Source organism: Poecilia latipinna, unplaced genomic scaffold, assembly GCF_001443285.1.
Source record: "Poecilia latipinna isolate Pla-1442-1.1 unplaced genomic scaffold, P_latipinna-1.0 Scaffold851, whole genome shotgun sequence".
Taxonomy (NCBI): Eukaryota; Metazoa; Chordata; class Actinopteri; order Cyprinodontiformes; family Poeciliidae; genus Poecilia; species Poecilia latipinna.
In genome coordinates this window covers 96,636-121,058 of record NW_015113467.1, presented here as the reverse complement: position 1 = coordinate 121,058, position 24,423 = coordinate 96,636, and the positions used below count along the sequence as shown (strand labels likewise).

Sequence of the window (24,423 nt, the reverse complement as noted above, 5' to 3'; positions counted from 1 at the left end):
GAGGATATCAATAATGTGTCATTTATTCGTGACGGTTCAGCTACTTGTCCTTCTTTTGTTTGGCGTGACTTGGAACCTGAATAAATCTCCTCTCCCCTCCCCCTCCCCCCACCCCCTCCTCATCGTGTCCTAATACATAAAAGATTAATTTACTATCTTTCCGTCAAAGGTCCGATATTGCCACGTATAGAACTGGTGGACAAACACTGGCTTAAGAACAATTATTTCTTTCCTCCATTTATAACTTCCCAGAGAGAAAAAAAAAAAAAAAAAAAAGAACACTAGGTCTCCTCGTCCCACAGGCAGAGCTGTTTCTGGGGGACGTAGTAGGTGAAATGGTAGCCCTTGCTGCAGCTCCTGATGCCGCACTTGTATGTGGTCCCTTTGGCCGTGCCGTCCCGGCTGCGGCAGTACTTCAACAGACACGGGTACCACTCCAGACGGAGGCCGTACGTGCAGAGACACGGCTGCCACAAGTCTTTAGTAGAATGACAGGCCTGAAAGCTGGGCGCCTCCGTCGTCTGAGGCAGGACCTCAAATATTGAGCCGTCCACTCCTGCAACACAAAGGCAAATCTTGTCAACAAGAGCTAAAACAAAAGCATGCCATCACACTGGTGTCTGGAGCAATCTTCTTATTTCACTCAATTAAATTCTGTAGAGGGAAAACAAAGTGTGTGTTTTGTTTTGTTTTTTCTTTTAAAGAGGGCAGATGGTAGGCTAAGAGAGGAGCTTTGTCATGTTAAACAGATGCTTATGTGGTTCCCTCTGGATATGATGGTGCTTGTTGAACCATGACCATCAGGAGTGTTTTCTTTCAAACGTAGCTGTCGGTGAACAAAAAGTGCTGTCATACTGATTCTCTCCAGCCTCGACAGTCGGGCTTTATTGCCGTCACAAACCCAAATCTGACCTCAAATAGACAACATAAATACGCATAAACAACATAAATAATGTTTCCAGATATGCAAAGACAAAGTAGAATGACATGAATGCTTACACGACAGATCTGATTACCTTTCTGCAGCCAGTATTTCACATCTGCCTCCCTGGTGTAAATGGCCTCATGAGCTTCGCTGCACATGTTGTGGATGTGGGAGCTGAGCTGCCAGGCCCGGCTGAGGTTCACAGCGGCGCTCATCGTCAGCTGCTCAAGCCCTTTTCGCTCCTCTGCCAGGCGAATGACATGAGGATTTTTCTAAAGCGAAACAAATGATTAGATTCGTGAAACTCAATGTATGGTGGGATGCAACAGGTGCACAGAGATGGAAAAAAAACAAAAACAAAAACAAAACAAAAACAAGCCTGTTGAGTTTGGTTAATTGTGTGTGTTTTTTATGATTCCCCCAAAAGCTTTTTTTTTTTGAGGGACTAGAAGGGAAGCTTAGAAGTTTATTATGCTTTATGGTAAGCTCCTAAATAGTCAAATGGTTAAGATTTGACATCACTGTTTTGGAGAAAAAAAAAAATTCCTATACAATGCAACATTGTTTATGGTCTCTCTCAAATTACGGTGAAGTCTACTTACAGGGTTTCTACTTAATTTTCAGAAACAAGTTTCCAGGAATAACTTTCCAGTGTTTAAACTCCTTCAAATTTAGCTAAATATTTCTAGCAAATGTTTCTACAGCACCCAGGTACTGCATATTCAATTTGAAAAAACAAACAAACAAACAAACAAACAAAACAACAACAACAACAACAAAAAACAAGGGGGAACAAAGGAATGAAGGAAGAAGAGCTTGTAGGTGCAAAACTAAAAGAAAACAACAAAGGAAGGAGGACACAAGGAAGCAAAGAAGGTCAGAATAAATGAAGGGAGGAGACAAGGAAGCAAAGAAGAAAAGAACAAAAGGGAATAAAGAAAACGAGGAGACAAGGGGGTGAGATGAGATCCAAGGAATGAAGGACAGAGGTAAGGAAAGGACTATTGATAAAATGATGACAATGAAGGAAGCAAAGAAGACAAAAAGGACACAAAAAAGGAAACAAAAGAACACAAGACATAAAGGACAACAGAAGGAAGTAAAAAGAAGGATGAATACAAGGTAGCACACAAGGAAGGAAGTGAGAACACGAGGCTGTATACCTGGAAAAAAAGAAAAGAACGACTCATAAATCAAAAGGAAAGACAATACTCAAAGGGAGACAGCAGACAGTTTGAAGATACAAATATTTGCCATTTTCTCATCTGTTTTTTTGAGACCTGAAGAACAATGAAATCTACTTTTCCAGACTGAGTCGGAGCCTTGCGTTTGCCAAAGGCATAAAAATCTACAACTGAGAATGATTCTGAGTGGTTTCTTCTCCATGCTATAGGTTACACCTAGACACAGCTCTAGTTTGTCCAGTTAGGTGCTTTTTCTGTCCAAATAATTCGTTAAACATTACACAGAAAGTTCTGATCCATTGGAAGCAAAACTGTAATAGCTCTCCATAAAACAGCTTACGCAAGAGGATGATCTGCATGTGTTTTTATTTCCACTAGTTTGAAAGAGGATAAAAGCTGACAAACTGTGTAAATTAACGGCTTCGCCCGAGGCGTCTTCCTCTTGCTTTATTAAATGTGAGCCCGCTCACAGGACGACTACTGTAGATCCGGTGCGTCATACCTGTCTGAGTCGCGCCATGGACTCACTGGGGATGATTTCATTGCGGCCGAGGCGAGAGACGAAGCACAGCGCCTGGTACTGGTTCTGCCCTCTCTCCAGCTCGCCCAGGATCAGCGCTCGGAAGATCTTCACTTCCTGCAAGAGGCCGGGGAGGATGAACGCATAAACAGACGACTCCTGCAGGACGCTGCAATGAGTTGCTGTTTATACGTGCAGCCCGTTCAGATTGCAGCTAATATTCTTTTCCACTGCTGCACTTTTCCAGACACTCGAAAGCATTTCAATGTGTGGAGTTCAAAGATGTTCAAACAACCGTCTGACTAAAGTACAGAGGAGTTTATGTTCACTGTGCCAATAAAGCCTCATCTGACAGTTTGTTGATACTTTTATTGTGCGTAGGCCTTCCCAGCGCTGCTACAGTGGCACTCTGGCTATTTGCAGTGTCAAATTAAAGTTGCTGCACAAAGTTCTCTTAAAAAAAAAGGAAAAAAAAAAAAAAAACGGGGAGGGGGAGGGGGATATTTCCTTGGTATTTTATTTGGAACTAAATCTGTAGTAAAATGCAGATAGCAGGAGCACAAAATACATTTTTAAAAAGTGCTGCTTTTGGCATGTCTGTGACAGATCTGGCACCAAACCAGAGGCCATAAAGAGTCCTGACGGGGAGGGGCGTCCAAAGCATGATGGGAAGCTGAGAGAGCAGAGCAGAAGACCTGTCTTTCTATTCATCAGACACCCCACTCCCTCCTCCCTGAAGCGCCGCAGCGCAGTCCCAAACACCCCTCCTCCACTTTTCACACACCGCTCTGAAGCGAGTGAGTTGCTGCAGAGTAGTAGAAATAGATAAACATTCAGGGATGACCCAGCAGAGTTCTCCTTAAACTCTTTGCTCTTCCCCTTCTGAATTGGGGGTTGGGGGGAGTGAGTGACCACAAAGCAACACATCCTGCCTCACAAGTGTTTTTTTTTGTTGTTTTTTTTTGCTATGCAGATTTTGACAGAAAACTTCGCACGGCCACCGGTTGCTCAGTCCGAGAGACGCTTTTGCCTGTGAACGGATCTCCTGGCAGGCGTACAGTACAAGCAGGGGTATTTATTACACAAGACAATCATGCAGTACCATTTGACCTTTGGAAAAAAAAAAAAAAAAACTGAGCAAATATTGATTACATCTCTGTAAGCTGGCCTGGAGACCACAGAGAACCGCAAGAACACAGACAGAGGAAATTAGAAACCTCAGCTCTTTCCATGCGGAGATAATAATAAGACAAAAGCTGAAATGATTAAAGAGGACGTCAAGACTGGAGGAGCCTCGCATATATCACAGCGCGATATAAGGGAGAAGGGTGTACAATGCTCACACAGGGGACGAGCAAGTTTCATCATATGTGGGGGGAACGCAGAGGCCGCAACGTTGGAGACCTCCCATATTGCAGACACATGGGGCTGAACTGCCACGCTGTTTTGAGTAGGCAGAGTGAGAAATGTTCTATTTGCCCCAGGGTTTTCTGGGTAATTACAGAGAAGCGGGCCAAAGATACCGCTGTAGAACCGACTCCGTGCTTAAGTTTAGTATACGAGATCTCCTCCTACACTTTGATGTTCTGTGTACTGATTAATGATTGCCTACTTGTGCAAGGAAACAATGGTGCCGACTGTGGCCAAATCACCCCTGGACAATAAAAAAAAAAAAAAAAAGGATGTCAAGGTAGAAGCATGGCATTTGGCAACACTTGATTTATTCTTGAACTCCGGGCAGGAAAAAAAAAAAGTACTGCTCTTGTACCCGTTTGCCAGATACAAATATACAGCAGAGGAACAGATGTAGTAAAGCAGGGAACAAGCAGAGCCAGCTACACTGGTGCAGTTGAAAGGTAGAGGGCGCGTTATGTGGTGCTTGTTTAGCTCTAACTAGCTAGAGTGTGGCAATGATTAGGTGTTCAATAGAAGCCTTTGGTTTACTCCAGTACACCCCAGGTGATGTCACTTCCTGGAGGTCTCTGCAGAGAAACTGACAAAAACGAATACATACCGGCTCTTACTTTTGCGTGTGTGTGTGTGTGAGAGAGAGAGAGAGACAGAGAGAGAGAGAGAAGACAGAAAAGGTGCCAAACAATTTAATTTGTTTCTACAATAATAATCTCTGCTTGATGTAGGATTTCAGCTGACCCACAGAGAAGTTTCATTTCTGTTTCCAAGGTCTTATTGGTTGATCGGTGTCAAATAGTCGCGAACCAGTATGTCAATCATGTCAACATCTGATCACTACACATCTGCCTTTAAATTGTCTGGTGAAAGGAATCAGACCATTTTGAACATGACCCACCTTGATCGGTGACCAACTGGTCAAAAATCCTTTTAGTCTAGAAATTCACCATATCCGCGTCAACCAGTTTAGCTACATTGAATTAAAATGCTCACACTGCATTATGTAAGCGCTGCAGCTGCTCTCTCACAAATATGGAGTGACAATGCCCCTGCTGCCAATATAAACAATGAAACTGGCTGATGGCAGTAAGCATACAAATGAGTTAGTTATAATAGTTATTAAAGCAAAAGCAAGATCATTTAAAATTGCTGCGAAGCTTGTACCAAAGAAAACCTGCTATTTCTAAGCCTCTGAACAAACTAAAAACATAAAAACCTGAAAGGAGAAACTGCATTTATTAGAAATTAAGAGGTTTTGAATGTAAATTGTTGCATAAGTTGGGTGAAGTTGTCACTGGTGAACCTTGTCTTTTCATTTGCAAGCTGTAGAGTGAAAAACAAGTCAAAAAGCAATTTGTCTGGTCTTTCCAAAAGAATATTAAGACGTCAAATAGATTGTATCATAGTTTACAACAAAATGTCTGCATAAAGCCAAGTATCAAGGTAGCCTTCAAAAACGTGCAGGAGTTTTTTCAGAGAACCTTGTTAGAACTCCAATGCTCGGCTAAAGCACAGGCTTGGAAGGAAAAAAGAAAAGCATTGACATGTTACAGACTCATTAATATGAATAAAACTAAAGCAAAACATAGGAATGAAGAGGACAGCAGCAAATTCTGCTTTCATTAGGAGACTGGGCAGTAGGAAGGTGTTATTCTATATATGTGAAATAAACGGTCATCAGGAAGTGTGGGTGTCAAAATAAAAACAGATGTATTGGAACTTTCCAGATCTTCAGCTCTCACGGCAAAAGAGAAGCATCATTAATGATGTTACTGAAGCAATTGCTGCTGAACATAAATCTGAAGAGGGCTATTAGGTCATTTCCATGCAACATTAAGTCCATTATTCTATGGTGAGAAAGGATTTGCACAAGTGGAAAATATTTAAGACGGCTGCCAAACTTCCAAGGGATGGACATCCAAAAACAGTTGTTTTTTAATCTGAACAGGCAGTTCCTTTATTTTAGGATGCTGAGAAGGCCAGATTATTTTCTCGTATTATTTCTTCCAGATATACAAAAACCTTGTTGGTTTCTTTCCATGTAAACTACAACTGATGTGCCTTCATGCCTTTTTTCATGAATGAACAGCACTTACTGACTATGGTTCCCATAAGTATTGATGAGTACAACCTTAAGTCATCTAACATAGCAAAGCAACAGTTTACAGCTCTCCAAAAGTGTTGCCATACAGCAACTGAAATGAGATAAAACAATCAGAACTACCACTGCTCTTTATGTTGAAGGTAGCCATATTGAATACTGAGAAAATTCAAACAAGTCCAAACTAAAATTCTGACTTGAGGAGGAAGAAATTGGGTTGATTACTCCAACGTGGTTAAATACCTTTCAAAATACATAATAAGTTAATGTATAACGTGATAATGATCATCATATCAGACAGAAGAGAACGATATTACTTGTTATATTGAACAAGCACTAATTTTATCGACCGTTTAAAGCCAACTTGTATTTTTGCTAGTAAAATGAACATGTTTACATTAGAAATAAGGAACAAACAGATCTCAGTTAGCTTTGTTTCCATACCTAAAAACACTAAATAACTGCAGCTGTTGTTACAGGTATGCAACTTTGTGCACTAGCGCCGCTTTGTGGAAACAGTCTAACATTACAACCAGGTGCTGGTAAAAACAAGACGTAAAAAGTACAATGTTTTTTCTTTCATAGTAATTTGATAATTACTATTCAAATTGTAGAGTGGAACCTAAACACTTTGTAATTTAAATATCCCAACATTGTCCTTAAACACAAAGGCAGGATACCTAATATTTGAATGATATGCGTCCAGATTTTGTTTGAAAAAGATTTTTTTTTTTTACCGCTTCACAAAATGTATCTTTCCAGCTAAACTTTTTAAAAGATCTTGCTGGTTAATGACATAAAATGAGATGAAAACTAAACTTCTTAAACTGACCGCTTGTGGGAAGATCAAGTAACATTTAGCACACATGATGTAATGTTGGTAATCCAGGCATAGAAATCCTATTAAGCCCTTTATTTAACACTCAGTGTTAACTGTTCACTGAATGATGCATTGTTGCAATAAAAACAAACCATCGCTGATTTTCTAACAGTGCAGCTGGAATAATAGTATGCAGTGGCATTAAGTGTTTGCTTAGACAAAAAACTCTGACGTCCACCTGAAAATCGCCAGTTAGATGTGAAAACATCCTTGTTTCTGCAGGCACACTTAAAATATATACACAAGAGTGTATATAACACAACTGTGATGTTAAGGAATATTATATGCTACAAGGCAGGCAACAACAAAAACACCTGCAGAAAGCAAATACACAACTAAGAACTGGCAGGTGATCAAAACCCATTTAATTTTCAGCTTGACCAGCCAACCAGCGAACAAATCAGCGAACGGCCCATGCCTAAGCATGAACGGGTGCTAACAACAACTGAATTCAGTGTGGGAGTTGGTAGAGAGGAGTTTAAAAATGAAGACAAGAGCTAGAAGGAGAACAAATGTTGATGGAGGCATGTCTGCTGTTCATCCAACCAGCCACTTAATGTAAACAGGGACCTTCTGAATCCAACGTGCTTGAGGTGTACTGCTATCCCACGCTAACAGAGATGTGTGTGCAATGTTGGGAAAAGTACAAAAAAAAAAAAAAAAAGCATAATCCCAATCATGGATAGACTAATAAGCAGCATGAATGTGCACCATAATGTTCTGGATTTTAAATCCAGACAGAAGCAAATGTCTCAGACCAATTCTTAAATGCAAGCCAAGAGGTGGTAATAAGAGGACTGAAGGTGGCTGTTTCCACATTAAGTATGGGATGCCAGAGATGCCACAAATATGTGTACATTGTTTTGGGTTAGGGACCCAATACAGAATGCAGCAGGCTGGAGAGCAACCACAATGTCTTTGCTGAAGTAGTAATGGAAGTGTTTTCTTTTTTCTTTAAAACATAAAATAAAAAACAAAAAATATAACGTGTTTTAGTTTTTCTGTGCTTTTTGTCTTTTTATTTAGGTAAATTTATGTTACCTAAATAATCCTTACATGTTATGTTTGAAGTTTAATTACACATTTCATGCTAAAAATGGTTTTATTTGTCCAGATGCAAATTTGAAAAAAATCAAATTGCCTGTTTTAAGTTAACAATTATTTATTCAAATGAAAGAAAAATAGCAACAACCTCTAACTTCATTTCCACATTTAAGCTTATACAGAGAATGATGACTCAAAGCTAAAAAGCGAGCTAATGCTCAATGTTATCTTAATATTTTTGTGCTCACTAAATTCTGGTTTAGTCTCCTGTCCAACTTGACTCGGCGAACGCACTCATAGCAGCCAAAGCCCAGAGTGAAAAAATATGGAATAAACTATAAGAGTGGGAGAAGGAGAGTGCACTTAAAGAATGGATTCGACCTCAGATGGGAGATGTTTCAAAGGAATCCAGCAGATTTTGCAAATGTGAAATACTTGCTCAACACTGCAATTTAATTCAACATGCCAAAACTGAGAAGCACAACAAAATCTGTGCGCAGTCTCTTCCGTGAAGCTAACAAACATGAATCTCAATGCCACAAAGCACACCAAGACAAAACAAAAAGAAATGAGCTAAAGCTTGCCATCTACATAACCTTTGCTACTCCTCAATCGGTGCTGTGGACCCTCTTGGAGAACTCACCCGATCCACTTCGACTGAGTAGTAAGGTCAAAATGCACTGCATTAATAAATCATGCATTTGCCCCTCACATGTTCAAAGACGTCATGCGATATTGGAGATGCTCGCTATTCCCTTGTAATCAATGAAAGAACAGATATTACAGCTGTTCACGTATACTCCTTGAATGGGATAAACTGAAGCTTCACTTTCTGCGAAGCAAAGATCAGCAAAGATGTTATGATGCTGAAATCCTGCACCAGGCGTAGAGCGGTCCAAAGGACAAGCTAACATTCTAGCTAACATTCAGATTTGGAAATCTATTAAATCTGTGTGTTCGGCCCAACTGTCAGTCTGTCACAAACAAAACAGCAGCACATTCCTGTTTCTGAAACTTTAGTCTGGAAATCCTGCAGCTCTTGACACACAGCACCAGGCCGTTACATACCATCCATTGACAAACAAGGAGGACACCCAAGCAGAGGCATTTTGGTTTGAAGTGCTCAGTTACAAAGACAGCAGTGGAGAGCAGGCTTTCCGCGAATCTGCCCTATTTTATCCGTTTTTCCTTGAGGTAGAACACGTTTTCTCACAAATAAACCTGATCAAGTCCAAACGGATGAGCAGAATGGGAGAAGACACACTCAGCTGCATATGCCACATAAAATATGGACTGAGGAGGCAAAGTTTGTGCTGCAATGACTTCATTCCAAGCAAGGAGACGTTTGAATGCCTTAAAGTTCACAATCTGTGGGAGGAACAGCTGGAAGCACAGGCAGACGCAAATGAAAACAGTACTGATGGACTGCAGATCAGGTGACTGCTGTTTTTACATATTTTTGACCTGTAATAGACCTGATGGTAATTTTTTCTTTCTGTGATTTCTGTTACAGAGGAACAGATCTGATGGGGAAGCAAGAAAAACACTGAAAGAAGATGGTTTTACAGTGTCTTGTTTTTGTTGACTGTGTTTACTGTCGTTTGCTGCTGCATATGGAAAATGCACATTTGTTTTGGATCAGTTTAAAAATTTGTTATTCAAAGAATTCAACATTTTGCTTATCATTATTTTGCTGTTGTTTATGTAGAATAGAATAAACTTTATTGATCCCCGAGGGGAAATTGCTTATTTGTTAACAAACTACGCCATCCAAAGTGTTAAATACTAGTAAATACAAATATAACCATGAGTGATACAAATATATATAATAATATGGAGGAGTAATTTAGTGTACATTTTGCTTCCTGCTTTATGTAAAAGCAACCTGTATGTTGCTTTTACTCACCAAATACATTTTTGAATGTGATTTAATTCGTGATTACATCAACACATATTATACTCACAATGTTTGAAGTAAAGCAAAGTAATCAGAATCACACTCTTCATCCTTTATGTTGTGGACAGATCACCCTCCACTCCCTCCTATAGTGTCAGCTGTGAGAACATATATCCAGCAGAAAATCTCCAGCTGTAAAGTACATGTGTGAACAGCAACTGCAGGAAAAAAATATAACAGCCTGAATTGTCCACAATTTTTTTGAAGCATGCCCAGTGTAGTGTAAAATAAAATAAAAAAAGCCTTATGAGGGGAATCATGTTTCTATGAGCAAACAGAGAAGATAATCACATATCCTGCAAAAAACCTGCTTTGCCTCAAGTGCAGCAAGTTTTGGATCAAATACATCAAACTGACAGAGGGAATAAAAAATAAAAAAAAAAACATCCATGAACTGGAAAATTAAAAGCACTCAATAAGCATTTACAATGTGCCCTACATTGGGTAAAAGACTCACCCATCAATTACTGTATTTCCTTTAACCTAAAAAAAAAAAAAAAAAAAAAAAAAAAAAAAAAAAATCAAGGCTTCCAGACATAATTTAGAGAAAATCACCAGGTATGGACATAAGAATCAGAAATGTTTAGCATGTCTTTAAAAAAAAGTGACCCAATCCCATAATTAAGAGGATGGCATAGCTGTGATTCCTTTTCCCCCCAACTGGTGCAGCGTGAATGTCAGCACAGCTATAAATAATCCACATAAGTACAGATTTTGTAACTTTGCTCACTTGCACCATGAGTTTTAGTGCATTTGCAGACAAACTACCGCTGGATACCAGCCAAACACAAGTCTGTATTTATGCACCCTTGCAAGTGGGACATACTAAGAACTGTTCCACAGCAGAGAGAGAGAGAGAGAGAGGGAGAGAGGAAAGCTTGTTTCAATGGTAGCTACCTTCAGTGGGCCAGATTATTTAAGGAGGTCCACAAAAGCCCATTCACGCACTAAAAGGGTTCCATTTACAGTGAAATTTCACTGCAAACTACCTAGCCAAACACAATCACGTCAAGAGAAAAACTGGCAAAGATTTGTACATATCTTTTTTGGGTGCTTAACTAAACACACAAGATGACACTCGAGTGCAAGAATGGTTATTCACATGTAGGCACAAAAAGCGTAGCGATTGCAGCCCGTATGGAGGGGGTTCTTCCTGTTTTAAATCCCCTCTAACACCCTGGTGTGTTGATAAGGGCAGCTGAAAAGAACTGCTAGCCAGCCACACATTAATGAGTCATTTGAGATCAATGCGAGTCTGTGAAGGCATTCTAACCCTGGCTGAAATGATTTGTTGACTGACCTTTACACTTGAACTGTCATTGTATACGATACAGACTTTAGGCGCATTCGTCTTCTTTTTTTTTGCAAAAATGCAAGTGACGATTTGCCTTTTTTTTTTGTTTTGAACACCAACTCCTCCAACGCCCCCGTGTTTTAGGAAAACAACGTGGATTTTTCCTTGTGTGGTGATAAGTAGGGTCTTTGCCTTGGAGTAAGAGAGGAGCCAGTCAAAAAGCACAGGTGTGGCCAGGGATTAAAGATCAGTTTGGGAGACGGAGTTGGAGACGAGCGCAGACAAAAGGAGCAGGAGGAAAAAACCGCTGAGCTAAGAAATGCTTGAGTTGAAGTTAATTACAGATGCTCCAAAGGAAGGAATGTGGAGTCACATTTAGGGCTGGTCACACCTGGCTGCCCCAAGAACGAACCAATTAGTAAACAGAGTCAGTGAATGGACAATCAAAACACCGGAGGCCGTGGAAAGAAAGGCGCGTCTTTTGGCTATTCTCCCGAAAAGAATGTTGCTGTGCTCTTAACATCAACTAAGAAAAACAATTATCACTGGCGTCAGACTTCTGTTTTTAGGACACACGAGCTTTACGAACTCTCCGTAGCCCGCCGCAGGAGAACTATGGATTCATTTGCACACAGTCTGGATGCAATTAACCATGCAACCAAACAAAGTTTACGGAGACTTTTGTATTCAGGAAATTAGAGGAAGGCGAACAGTGAGTGCTAACAGGGAAGGAAATGAGGCAGATAGATAAGGGACAAACAGCAGAGATGGCTGCAGTGCTGTTTGACCTCAAAACGTTACTTTGCGTTTTTCATATCCAGCTTCAGGACAAAAGATTCCAGTAATATTTATACTAAATGACAAACATTCAAAAGGAATTGGTCTAAACAGACAAAATAAATAAAAAAAAACCACACAATTATTGATGCATTACTGCAGACATTAACCAAAAGAGTCTTAAAAGCAAAACTGCTAAAATACAATTGTTTTTCTCACCTTTTCACAAATAAAAGGCAATAAGTGACTAACGTCCCAGACACCAGAAAGGACCAAAAACTGAATAGGCTGTCTACGTATTTGACACAAGGGGATGTTTGAGGATGATTCAGTTAAATCTGAGGTTTTGGCACCTTAACCCCTTTGTTTGCTTTTGTTGTTCCCGAGAGCATTTCTAAAACCTGAACGATTGTTTGAAAAGATTACAACTTTGTAAACTACAAGCCACAACTGCTTTCTCCTTGTCCTTTAATGGTTACTATCTTTGTCCTAGGTGGTAAGCCAAGTACTCAAGACCATCATTATACAGGACAACTTTGGAATTGCCTCTTGTTCCCCATCTTCCTTTGCAGCATTGTTAATGAACATCTGGCCTGCTGGTGGGAGGGAAACAAAGGATAAGGACACCAGCTGGAGCAAAAGGGCCATGAAAGGCCAGAGGGAGGGCAAATGGGACCAGCCGCAACACAAGAAGGTAGCTTGTAAAGACTCTGAGTCAGCAGGGAGTAAAAGGATGAAAAGGGCTTCGTTTCATCTGTAAAACATTCCACTTCATTCTCGCAATGTGACACAATGTGTGAGGAGATTAACTTCATTGTACATCGTAAAAAAAAAAATAATAATAATAAAAAAAATTACATTTTTATTGAATGGAAGGTACAAATAAGCTTCACTAAAGCGCCACAAAAAAGAAATGAGGTTCTCATCACTTACAAAGTATTATCAAGACGACCTAGCTAACGAGAAAACAGAGACTAATGTTATCTTGATGTTAAGGAAAACAATAAAAAAAAAACATTCAGGGGATACTAACCAGATCTTCACAACATTGAAGACGTCCTCAAACACACACTTATTGTACCAGAACCTTTTGGGACAGTAATCCAAATGTTTACTGAAGGCTGCAGATATTCTAACCTCCAGGAAACCTTCTTCTCTAAAGGTTACTGACTTTGTAGCATCTAGGGAGCTTTTAAGGTTTTCTAAATGTTAGTTGTAAGTAGTCTTCAGGGAACATTTAAGAGTACATTCTCCCATTGCTACCAGCAGGTCACAGTGCCAGTGTCGAAACAAATCTCCGGGGAACATTTAAGGAACGTTCTCTTGAAGGTTCCCTAAATGTTAGGAAAGCTCTAATCTTCAGCGCGCCAATTAACCTTTACGTAATGCTCCCCGAAGATTCCACTGAGGTTAGTGTTTGCTGAGGATATCTTGTAAGATACTGATAATCTAATCAACATTGTGATTGCCAGAACAAATTTATTGCATGCCTTCATTCAAAGATTTGTTTCATTATAATGTGTTTTGCCCTATATTTTAAAAAAAAGGGGCAGATATGTAAAACAAAAATGGACAAATCAAGATAATCCAATAAGCAATGCATGGAATTAAAAACTTTCCAGCACCCTTCCCCAAAACAGCACTTGGACATCAACTGTTTAAAAAGGATTTTAAAGCATGCGATTCATTGACCTGCATGTTTATAATACCAGGTAAACGTTGGATGGCCTTTTAGTGACTCGGTGATGATTCACAATCACTTCTTCTCAAGAGAAATGTTGGAAATTTCCCTTTGCACTATTGTATATGTGATTCAGAAGCATTTACTGGAACAGGTGACACTTCCCTGCAAGGACTTTAACAAGTTTGTGCAGGTGACAAAGTGAGACAATATTTCAGGCTTCAGCAAGAAACAAGGTGTGGCAAAAATGTACCGACTTGTGACTGACGTACACGACAAAAACATTTTATTTATGCCTCTCTTAAGCAATTTTTAAGTTGATGCATTCCCAAAGGATTTCCCGCACAGGAAATTAACTTTGCTTAGTAAAGGTCAAAGTCCAAGCTCAACAAAAAAACACCCCAACTGAAACAGAAATGAAACACAAACACCTGTGTATCAGTACAGTAAAAGCTAACAAACCTGCCTTTCCACTCGCAACATACGGTTTGCCATGAGGGTGTGTGGAGGATCTCCGATTCATTTAAGCAGAAACCTCTTTGTTCGGCATCGCTTTGTGCTTTGAAGATGCTCCAAAAGCACGCTACAGTGAATTGACCCGAGAGAAACAACTGTAACCGATAGGCGAGCCACATTTTTAGGTCGTCAGGAATTGCAAATAAGTTCAACTACTCAAGCCCTCCTGCCACAGTACCATCATTTACAAAATCCAGGCCCGTTTAGCATGATAATGAGAGATGGTGTCAAGTGGCCTCCAGTCATCTGCTGGTCGCCTGACCCATCATCACTACAAAAGGTCATTCCTGCACCGTCTCCATTGATGTGGATTCACTTTCCACAAAACAAGGATAACATAAAGGAGTCTTTTAGAAACCCATGTCATGGGAAAGCCACAAAAATCACTATAACCTTACATTTTTAAATACTTTATTACATAACAGCCTGTTAGTAAAACACTAGCAGGTTCACCCAGACTAATAATTGGGAGACAGAAATGTTTTGTTATTTGTTGACGATTAAGAATCACTTTCAGTATGATTAAATGTTGAACTCGCTCTCTAGCTGAAGCATTACTGCGCTGCATACTTCATCTGGTTAAGTTAAGAAGTCAGAGATTAAGTCTTAGAACAATGGCAGACCTTCAGAGATTGTGGTTGCAATTAAACTAGTATGGGTTCTTGATCCATTTTAGAACTTAAAATAAAAATGTTAGTGGTATAGCAGATCTATTCTATAAACGGAGATAAAAACAGCACAAAAGCCTAGTTTTGACTGCTAGTATAGTTCATGTTGTGCCCCCCGACCCCTTTTTTTTATAGCCCAGTAGATGTTTAAATGCTTAACAGATTGCTGTGAGCTCTTCAGTTGTTAGCTTGCGAGCCAGAAGCAGAAAGTTTGGTACTTTCAGCGCAGTGGTTCCCAAAAAGGGAGAACAAGTTCAGAGCATAACAATAAACCCTTCTCCAGAAGACATAAAATCCTCTTCTTGTTGTATTCTGAATTCAGTCCAGGGACACCGACATCACAAATCACTTCAATTATTTCAATATTTTTACTTTGCATGGGCAGGATTACAGAATCAAGGTATACAAAAGTTAGTCTCAAGATGAACTCAGAACTCCGAAATACTTTATCCTCGAATCGAACGCGTTTCAGGTGGAAAAACAGGTATGATTTGGTTTTGTTCCTTTTGCTGATGGTTTAACTACAAGCTCCTTCCTTCATGACTTGGAAATGCAAATTCGAACCTCTGAAAGCGAAACCTTCTTCGACAACATGTGCCGATTTGTCAACATTATAAAAGACGCGATTGATGAAACACCGAGTTCAGCCCCAGACAAAAACGGCGTGTCTTCTTCTGACAAATCAAAGAACTGGCCAAGGTTGGCACGAGTTTTTTCTTATTTTTTATTTTATTTTTTTGTGCCAGTGTGTGTTTGGAGGGGTAGAAACAGACAGAACTTCAACACTGGAGCCATTTTAATAGGAAAAATCCTTGAGTCATCAAGTCTTTGCAGTCCCTCACAATCCTGGATTGATTAAACCCATCACTTGGTAATAGACGTAAAACCACGTTGGTACAAGCTGGTTTGACATCTGGAGATATAAAACCAATCCATGAAATATGCAAGACATTTCCCTTAGATTAATCTGCGAGACGTGGTTTATGTTCAGCAGAAGGTCTTGCACCATCTAAGGCCATAAATGGTGTCAGTTATAGAAGGGGGGAAAAGAAAAACGCAGATGTGAAGTGAACTGGCAGAAAGCTGTTCAATCAGAAACACGCTTTCTCTTCTGCTGACAAATAAACGTAGCATCAACATCATGACGTTGGCGACCTTTGGAGTTGGTCATTTGAACGTGGCAAAAGTAAACAGCTCGATTTTTCCGCAGAATAAGCGACATGTCATCATGTTATTGATGGAATGGTCTTATTTAAAGAGTTCCTGTGCGGTTTTAAGTTGAAACACAGCGATATCCATTTGCTGTGCTTGACTCAAAACTGACTCAGAAACATTGTGCGCTAGCTAAACCACATCATCTTTTCCATATGTTCGCATGCCTTCAGAACAGACACGGTGTTCCAGGAGTACAGCTGATCCTGTGGGGGAGATTGTTGCATAGATAAAGCTCCCTTTCAGATTCAGCAGACCTCTCTAGCATTTAATGTCTATAACATTTACTGCCCCCCCCCCCCCGTCTTGAAGTCTTAGGAAAGAACCCAACGAAGAAGGAGGATTTCATTTGTAAATGATCCTGATGTTACTCCACATAACCAGTAAATATTTTCTACATGCCTTCAAGTAGTAAATTAACCAGTTCATCTTATCCCTGACAGACTGACAGCAGAGCACCGTACTGACTCTGGTTGACATTCCTGTGAAGATGCACGGATCACGTTCATCCCAACTGTATACTTATGGAAGCTGGAATTGGCAGCTTGTCTGACTTTGCATAAATCTTTGAGATACTGGACAAGAGCTGAATGGAAACCACATGCAGCAGCGGAGAGGGAAGAGAAGGCAGAAAAGGGAGGGAGAGAAGACGGCCGACTCTCCAACTGGAAAAGATAAATCAACCAGCGGAAAAGCAAAGTGATCTAAGAACGTTTTATTGGCTTCATTCAAATAAGCATGACCACATGCATGCGGAAGTACGGGCGCAGGCACACGACCATGCAGCAGGGAAACACTCCTGGTTTGCCGATAAATAACGTACACGTCCGTCTCTGGCTGCTTTGGCACCAACGATTTGAGATGATGGCCTCCTCTCTTTCAACTCTAAATTAGCTGTTTTGGTTAGCGAAGCAGACATGCAGATCAAAAAGGTCAGACATGCCCACCTAATCCCGGCAAATCTCCCCCCTTCACATCTCGCCAGCTTCTGTGTGACAACAACCATAACAGACGCATGCCTTTCCAGCTTTCCGAGCCCTCCTCAGATTTTTATGCGTCTCTTTGTGCTCTTCGTCCAAGATGAAACATAACCCCCCAAAAACGCTTCAGCGCTGACCGAGGTGAAGACGCTCAATGAGCTCATCTACTTTCAGAAGAATGGTAAACGTGGCCATTTATAATCTCCTCTTTGACTGGAGACGTGGGGCTGCTGAGGTTTCTGTGGGCGTCCACATCTGGGGAGCAACATCTGTCCTGGTTTCTGCTGAAACTCGCGCTTTGATGGAGATGGATGAATGAAACTTTCTGACAGAGCTTAGACATGGTTTTACAGTAAATTCTCCAAGGGGCGGGTTTTGCGCTTTGGGGTAATTTCTGCAAAGCCGTAGATTTGTGACTCGTCATGCATGCTTTGGGGTAATGATTTAGCCGAAACCAAAACCCTGTAGCGATGGCAGATTTCTTTGAAAAAGAACGGAAAGACAAGATAATAGGATGTCAAGGAAAGCTACTAGGGGTTTCTGATTATCCGCCTTCTGCATGGTCCGACATGAGATTCTCGTGGTGTATATTGTATTAACTCAATTTGGATAATATTAACTCACAAGACAGGACCAACGCCCTCTAAATTATTGGTTGCTTAGTTAAGTGTATTACTCCATTTTTTTTATTGTTCTGCTGTTTAAAATAATAACACAAGTTTGATGTGATCTAATTACATGTAGTACAAATTCCTCAGTTAGTCATTTCACTTCAGGACTAAGTGGAAAGTCACAAAATAGAAGCCAACATAAATGATACTTGTCACATGCAGTGCATGGCCATGTTTTCATTCAGCGCTTACAACAACAGGTGAGTTTTGAGACAAATCCAGTAGGTACGCTACAATTAGGTGATATAAACTCTCATAAGTGCCTCAAAAATATTCAGTATGTTTTACAAGTGTGGCACCCATACTGGATGCTCAGTTGGGAGCCGTCAAACCACCTTTGACTTTTCCTGTCGGAATTCCGATTTTAGTTTCCAAAAAATAAAAAATAAAATAAATAAAAATAAAAATAAATCACATTTCCATGTTTAAAATGGATGTGTCCATGTTTGTTCCATGGATGTGTTTTCTTTTCAATATTCTTCATTTTAGTAAGCAAGGGAAAGGTGAAAGTTCATTCAGCCAGCTAACAAACAGTGTGCAGCAACACGTGGGGAAGGAGCAGCAATACGTCGCTTTGTTCTTCGCAAAGTCAGGTAAAATTATCACTTCTGCCTGTTTTTTGGGATACCAATAAATAGTCTTCAAACTATAAGGCATGCACAATAAAATGAAAACACACCGCAGCCCATTTCCTAAAACTAATAATAAGTCTAAAGAGGGGCCTTGATTAGATTTTGATCTGAAGGGGAAGTTATAAGGTTGTTAATAGGTTCTGTATTAAGTAAAGTGAAAGCTGCCATCTTTACTAGGTGATGGGGAAAGCAGGAAAAGTTTTACAAACTTTAATGAAAACTAATGGCTAAAAATGTTTGTTAGTGAGAAAATGATTACAGTACACAATATTAAACAAATGCCATGTTTCAATATATGACTCAGCACCCAGAACATTGACCTGTCATAAACCAAGAGGAATTTATGGCATTAATAAAATATTCACCTCCTCTCACCTGTTTAAAGTCTGCTACAAAAGTGATGAGGGTTCCGTCTCCTTGCTTAAATTCCAGCGATATCGAGTCTCTCTCACTGTCCGCCTCCAAAATCTCCTCGGTCACCAACCCGTCTGAGAGCCGGACCCGAACCCGAAGCTCCGACCCGAGTCCCACGGCGACCATCAGCACCAGGGTGCAAAGGCGAGCCAGCGTCCGAACGGAAGGCGCAGAGGTGCAACCCGCAAACATCCCCAAAGACGCAAAACCGAACCGGACGGAGCGAATAATCGTGGCGAAACCTGAAGGTCCGAGTTCATATCCTCCAACTGTCTCCCACACTTCTCTCCTCCTCCACCTCCTTTTGCGCTAAGTTTTTCCCCGCATTTCCAAAGCTAGGGGAGGCTGGAGGTTTTGTGGGTCACTGCTCCATATGGTGCCGTTGTGTGCCGATACTTTCCAGAAGTGTGAGCACAGTCATGGATATCAGAGCCGCTGAGTAAAATCTCCGCTTCTCACTGCTGGTAGCCTCCTTCCATTGAAAAAAGTTGCTCGCCGCTCCGGTGTTGTTGAGATCATGCGCAGTTCACTCCTCCTCCGACAAAACTCTACAACGGTCCCACGTTGCTTCACACTCTGCTTTGTGTTGATACCTTTTCTCGCCTTTTCCCCCCTCCTTCTGAAATGTATGCAGTTCCGTCACTTCCTGCCCGTAGGTATCCCACTGCTCGTCAACCCTCGAAACTTTCTGCGGTGCGTGTGTGTGTGTGTGTGAGTGAGAGGTGTTGGTAGTAAACTCTTAAAGTCATACCAACCTCTCAAAACTCTGCCCAGCCCCCTTAAAGGGCCTCATGTGATTCTCTGGCACTGCTGCAAGTACACGTAGGATAATAATACCCCTGTAATTATAAGAAAGGTGCACTGAGGAGCTGTAAATCACCGAGGTTTTTTTTTCTTTCTTCATCGTTGTTTTTCCCATGTAGGCATAAATTAACGGCAAAAAATAACGTGCAGCTGGTGGTAAGGGGAAAAAGAAAAAAAAGCTATTCTGTGTATTGCAAAGGTTTCCCTAATCCTTGATTTTTTGTGTGTGTGGGGGTTTTGTCACCACACATCTTTTAGATTTTATTTTGTTGGCTAATGAGATCTTGAAAGTGTGGCAAGCTGAGTCAGAAAGGCTGAGTCAACTTTCACTTTCTAATTACAGCTCCATGCTTTTCACAGTTTTCGCAGCTCCTGCTCATTTGGGTTAAACAGAGAACAACTGTACATAGCGACTTTCCAAAACGTGTTGCACCTCCTTAATTGGATGTAGGTCTGGATCTTTGTGCACTCTTGGTCGTACATTTGCTTCAATCTAAAATCATTTCGTTGCATCTGTGGCTGTGTGTTTAGGGTTGTTGTTGTGCTGTGAGGAGAACCTCCACTCCAGCAAGAAGTCTTCAGCAACCTCTTCCAACTTTGAGCTGCATGTTTCAGCTGTGCATCAGCTCCCGCACACCTGATTCAAGTGATTGCATCGCAGCATCCTCAGCATACCAGCTAATTCCATCTTCTGATGTGTCCCAGAGGAACAGGGTTATGGACCACTGCCCTCACTGGTTAGTGGCAACTTGCAAACAGAACTTCTTATGACTTTGTTTCGGCAATTACTTTCTTCTTTCCACTCTTCCATAAAGGCCACATTTGCGGATTGCTGAACAGTTGTTGAGTTGACAGATGTTCCCTCTTCAGCTGTGGATCTCTGCAGCTCCTCTAAAGTTACCTCGTCATTGTTCCACAGTGGTGTTTAACTAACTTCGTAGAACGTTTGTATTTATCCTGGGAATGAATTTCACACAGATCCACTTAGTAACTCGAAGGGTTCCGAAGACAAGTGGTTGCACAGGATTTTGTCGGAAGGGGTTAAGAGTAAAGGGAGCTAAATCGTTTTCAGATTCTTTATTTGCAAAATAATTTACACATCATTTTCCTTCGTAATCGCATTCATTTCTGATGTGTTGATCTATAAAGTGAATTCCCGATGAAATGCTTTAAAATGTGTGGTAGTGAAATGAAATGAAAGTGATATTTTTCCAAAGTACTGTGTAGTTGCCAGAAATATTATAATGGATAAAATTTAAAAAACATTCATGCGTTTTTTTTATCTAACCATTGTTAACATATTCAATTGAATTACCATACAATAATTTTATGAACATAAAGTTGGGTTGTTTTCATCTGAAATCTTTTAAATTAATACTATTTCTATAAACTAATTAAACAAAACAAATGGGCAAAGTAGTTCTGAAGCTAACTACTCCTTCAGAAGAAGGCATTTAAGAGGCAACTTTCTGCTTTAAGGTTGTATCTTGGCAATATAAAAAATGCAGCTTTGAATCAGCCATTTATAATTCAAACTCTGGAATTTGGGTTGACGCATCACAATGTGCTGCTGCAAGTTTTGCAATAGACAGGTGTCTCTTCAGTTTGATGAAACAACACTTAGTTTTCTATCTAACAGCTTGCAAGAAAGGTGCAAAACAAGGTGTGTGGCACATGCATTTATTTGATATAAACCATTGCAATTTTGTATCAGAATTTACATCAAATACTAAACTTGCTTACAACAAAGTCAGTCCATAACATAGTATTGCATTTGAAACATTGTTGCAAATTGCAGTGCTAGGCAAAGTAAGTCAGACTTACTGTTAGAAAAATAATACGTTGTAAAATTTCAAGGGGACACTATTTTATTGATTTTTAAACTTCTATCAATACTTTTTTTTTTATTTGGATACATTAACATGCCTCATTTTGCATCGTTATCTTTGTCCATTGTTAGCTGGCTATGGTCTTTATTACATAATTGCAGACTTCTGTGTTGATAATCATCTGATGCAAATGTGACAGAAATTTCAAAACAAGCGTCTGCAGGAACCACTCTGACATTTTTGGATACGTTTCAACATGGTAGAAGTCAGGTTTTGTTTTGACTCTTTTCTGACTACTAGGCATTTGTGGGAAAAGTACTCGTTGTTTCCTCAACGTAAAGAATGTAAGAGCACTACCTGCCCATGGTCATAACCTTTTAGTCAGCCCCACTACAAAATATGTGAACATGGATAATTTCATCTGCTTTATCCCTATTTCTCACCATCTTGGTTAATCACACAGCAGGGATGGACAGAAGGTGTCTACAGTAAATCCCCGTTTAAAGTGTTTTGCAAAAGGGTCTGCAGAATAAGGACTGTGTGCAATTGAAGGCCAACTAAGGTTCCACACTTACTGGAAATCCCCACTGGAGTTTAAATAAACCCAAAAGTTTAAATATTGAAGATTCAGCTGTAACAGGCATTATAAATATTGCTGCCTTCAATCAGATAATTACTACCTCTATCAGACGACTGACTGTTTTACAACTGAAAAACGAAAGTTAAGGCTCCTGCATACGTAGCCGTACGTTACTCTGCAGAGGTTTGTGCATATTCAAGGTGGTCTCAAAATATACGTCTGCCTGACACGTCTGCGCAAAGGTCAGTTTTTTATGATTGCGCACTCATGCTTGATGTTGTCCACTTCGCTGTTTGGCGGGAAACAGTGTTCACATCGAACTGTTTTGTACGCGACACCGAGCTGACACCTGTCAGTGTGGGGGGTCATAGAGTGACAGTCACGTCCTTGTAACTACTTGTTACATGGAGGGGAGCTTCATCCCTAGTTTGGTTGAATAACCACTTTGTTTTGTTTTGTTCTGATATGCTCCAACTATGAAATCTCTACTCTCTGCAGACTTTGTCCTTGGAGTCCTTGCGGCTCACAGAATATGAACATTACGCCCGAGTACGTGGGAGCCTGTACTCCTGTTTTCTTCTTGCACAGTTTTTAATTTGTCCTTGTAGCTTCCTCAAAGGAAATCTTGACAAACTGCCAATGTTAGAGAGCTGCCAATGTTGATAAAAGTTGCCAATCATCTCACCACAGATAGGCAGATTTCCTCTTTGCGTCCAACTATTGTCTCTGAGGTGTTGGAGAGACTTTCAAAGATACTTCATGCACATTTATGTCTCTAAGCTGAAGCACTACAATCAGGTTGAGGCGAGCCCTTGATTGGTGATTCCAAAAGTGCCAGCACTCTGGAGCCGCTGGACCCCAGAAGTAGTTGCTTCGGCCAAGGGGAAGGCAAACAGAAGACTTTACAGCAGTGCAAACATTGTTAGGTGGAACCGAGAAACCAAGCTGAGTCACGGGTCCTGATAGGTTTGAGGAACGGAGGTAATTCAAACACTCCTCTTTGTTTTGAAGTGTTGCTCTCAAGCTTTCATCAGTTATGTCTAACATGCAAACACATGAAGAAGTATGGGCCAAGAGAAAGGAAGGAAATGCACGTTTCCTTCTCGTAAGTTTTCTCAAACCTTATTACGCCCGCAATATAATTCCTATTACGCAATCAACCAAAGTATTGTGTTGTTTTCCCCTTTCATTGACATAGTGTAACATGGGACCAACATGTCTATTTGTGAGTAAACAGCGAGTCTATTTGTTGCACTTGCATCATTCTAAAATCAGTCTGAAATGCATGCAGCGGTTCAAAGTCCGGTTCTGCGAGGCTATTTAACAGAGGTTATTCAGACTGATAGCGGAAACAGACACAAGCTTCAGTGTACAGAAGAAGTTTATGATTAACAACCATGTTGGCCTGTGGTAATCACTGGCACAGTCTGTAGTGTATGGTTAACCATGGCCGCGTTTCGCTTCATTATTTTGTCTGCTGGTGAATGTGAAGCAGAACAGTTGCTTGAGTAACTCTACTATCAGACAGTGCAAGAGGAAATTAAACACAAAGGATATACAAATTATTTTTCTATTTACTTAAACAATGTAAACATACATCACTATGAGACTCTTTTGGTTAAGGTGAACAAGTAAAAGTGGGTTTAATCACAGTTCGAACCTGCCTTTTGCATGAATGGATCTGCTAGTGGTATTTTACCCACCGACTGGGTGAAGAGGTTTAGCAGAGATTCTACCGAATCCTACATGGTCCGCTCTGTCACCGCAAAGCTCTGTGTCTTCTAAATACTTGAAGTAGGCCATTCACTGCTGTTATCTGAGGATGAAGGAGGAAACCAGCTTCGTCTGCCATCGTGTTGTTTTTCAGCCAGATGCTCTGCAATGTTTTTTTCATTGTTTTAATTGACAAGTCCCAAATAAATCTGGGTGAACCCAATCTTAATTGTAATTCTACGTCCTGTAAAACTTTTAAAGTCGGCGTAATTAAAGTTTCACGTACTGTGCCTAGTAAAAAGCATTCACACCCTCTGAACTGGTTCACATTTTGTCACACGACAACTTTTAGTAGCACAATCTGAACTTGTGACCTAAATATGTCTATATATCTATAAATACATATAGATATATAGACACATATATTTTTTTATTCATTGGCAAAATGTACATTCCATTAATAGGGCAAAGCTGGGAAGCAGTTTAGACTCCAGAAGACACTTCCTGTGAGAAGGACACCAGAGTTTTGTCTCGTCAATCTCCTCTCATTCTCCATGAGATCATGCAGCTCATTTTAATAACCCAGCTGCTGAGGTTCATTGACTAAACACATTAATTTCTCCAGTCGCCT

The 24,423-nt window shown here is 40.4% G+C and overlaps 1 protein-coding gene across 1 annotated transcript; it reads right to left on the bottom strand.

Annotated features, from left to right (window-relative positions):
• Window positions 1-228: 228 nt before the first annotated feature.
• oafa (OAF homolog a (Drosophila)) lies at window positions 229-19,581 on the bottom strand. The gene is made up of 4 exons (XM_015047958.1): window positions 18,828-19,581; window positions 2,612-2,746; window positions 1,017-1,197; window positions 229-556 (listed from the first exon to the last, which is right to left on the bottom strand). Exons 1-4 carry the CDS (start codon window positions 19,056-19,058, stop codon window positions 282-284), a joined length of 822 nt encoding a protein of 273 aa, XP_014903444.1. The 5' UTR covers window positions 19,059-19,581; the 3' UTR covers window positions 229-281.
• Window positions 19,582-24,423: the final 4,842 nt, after the last annotated feature.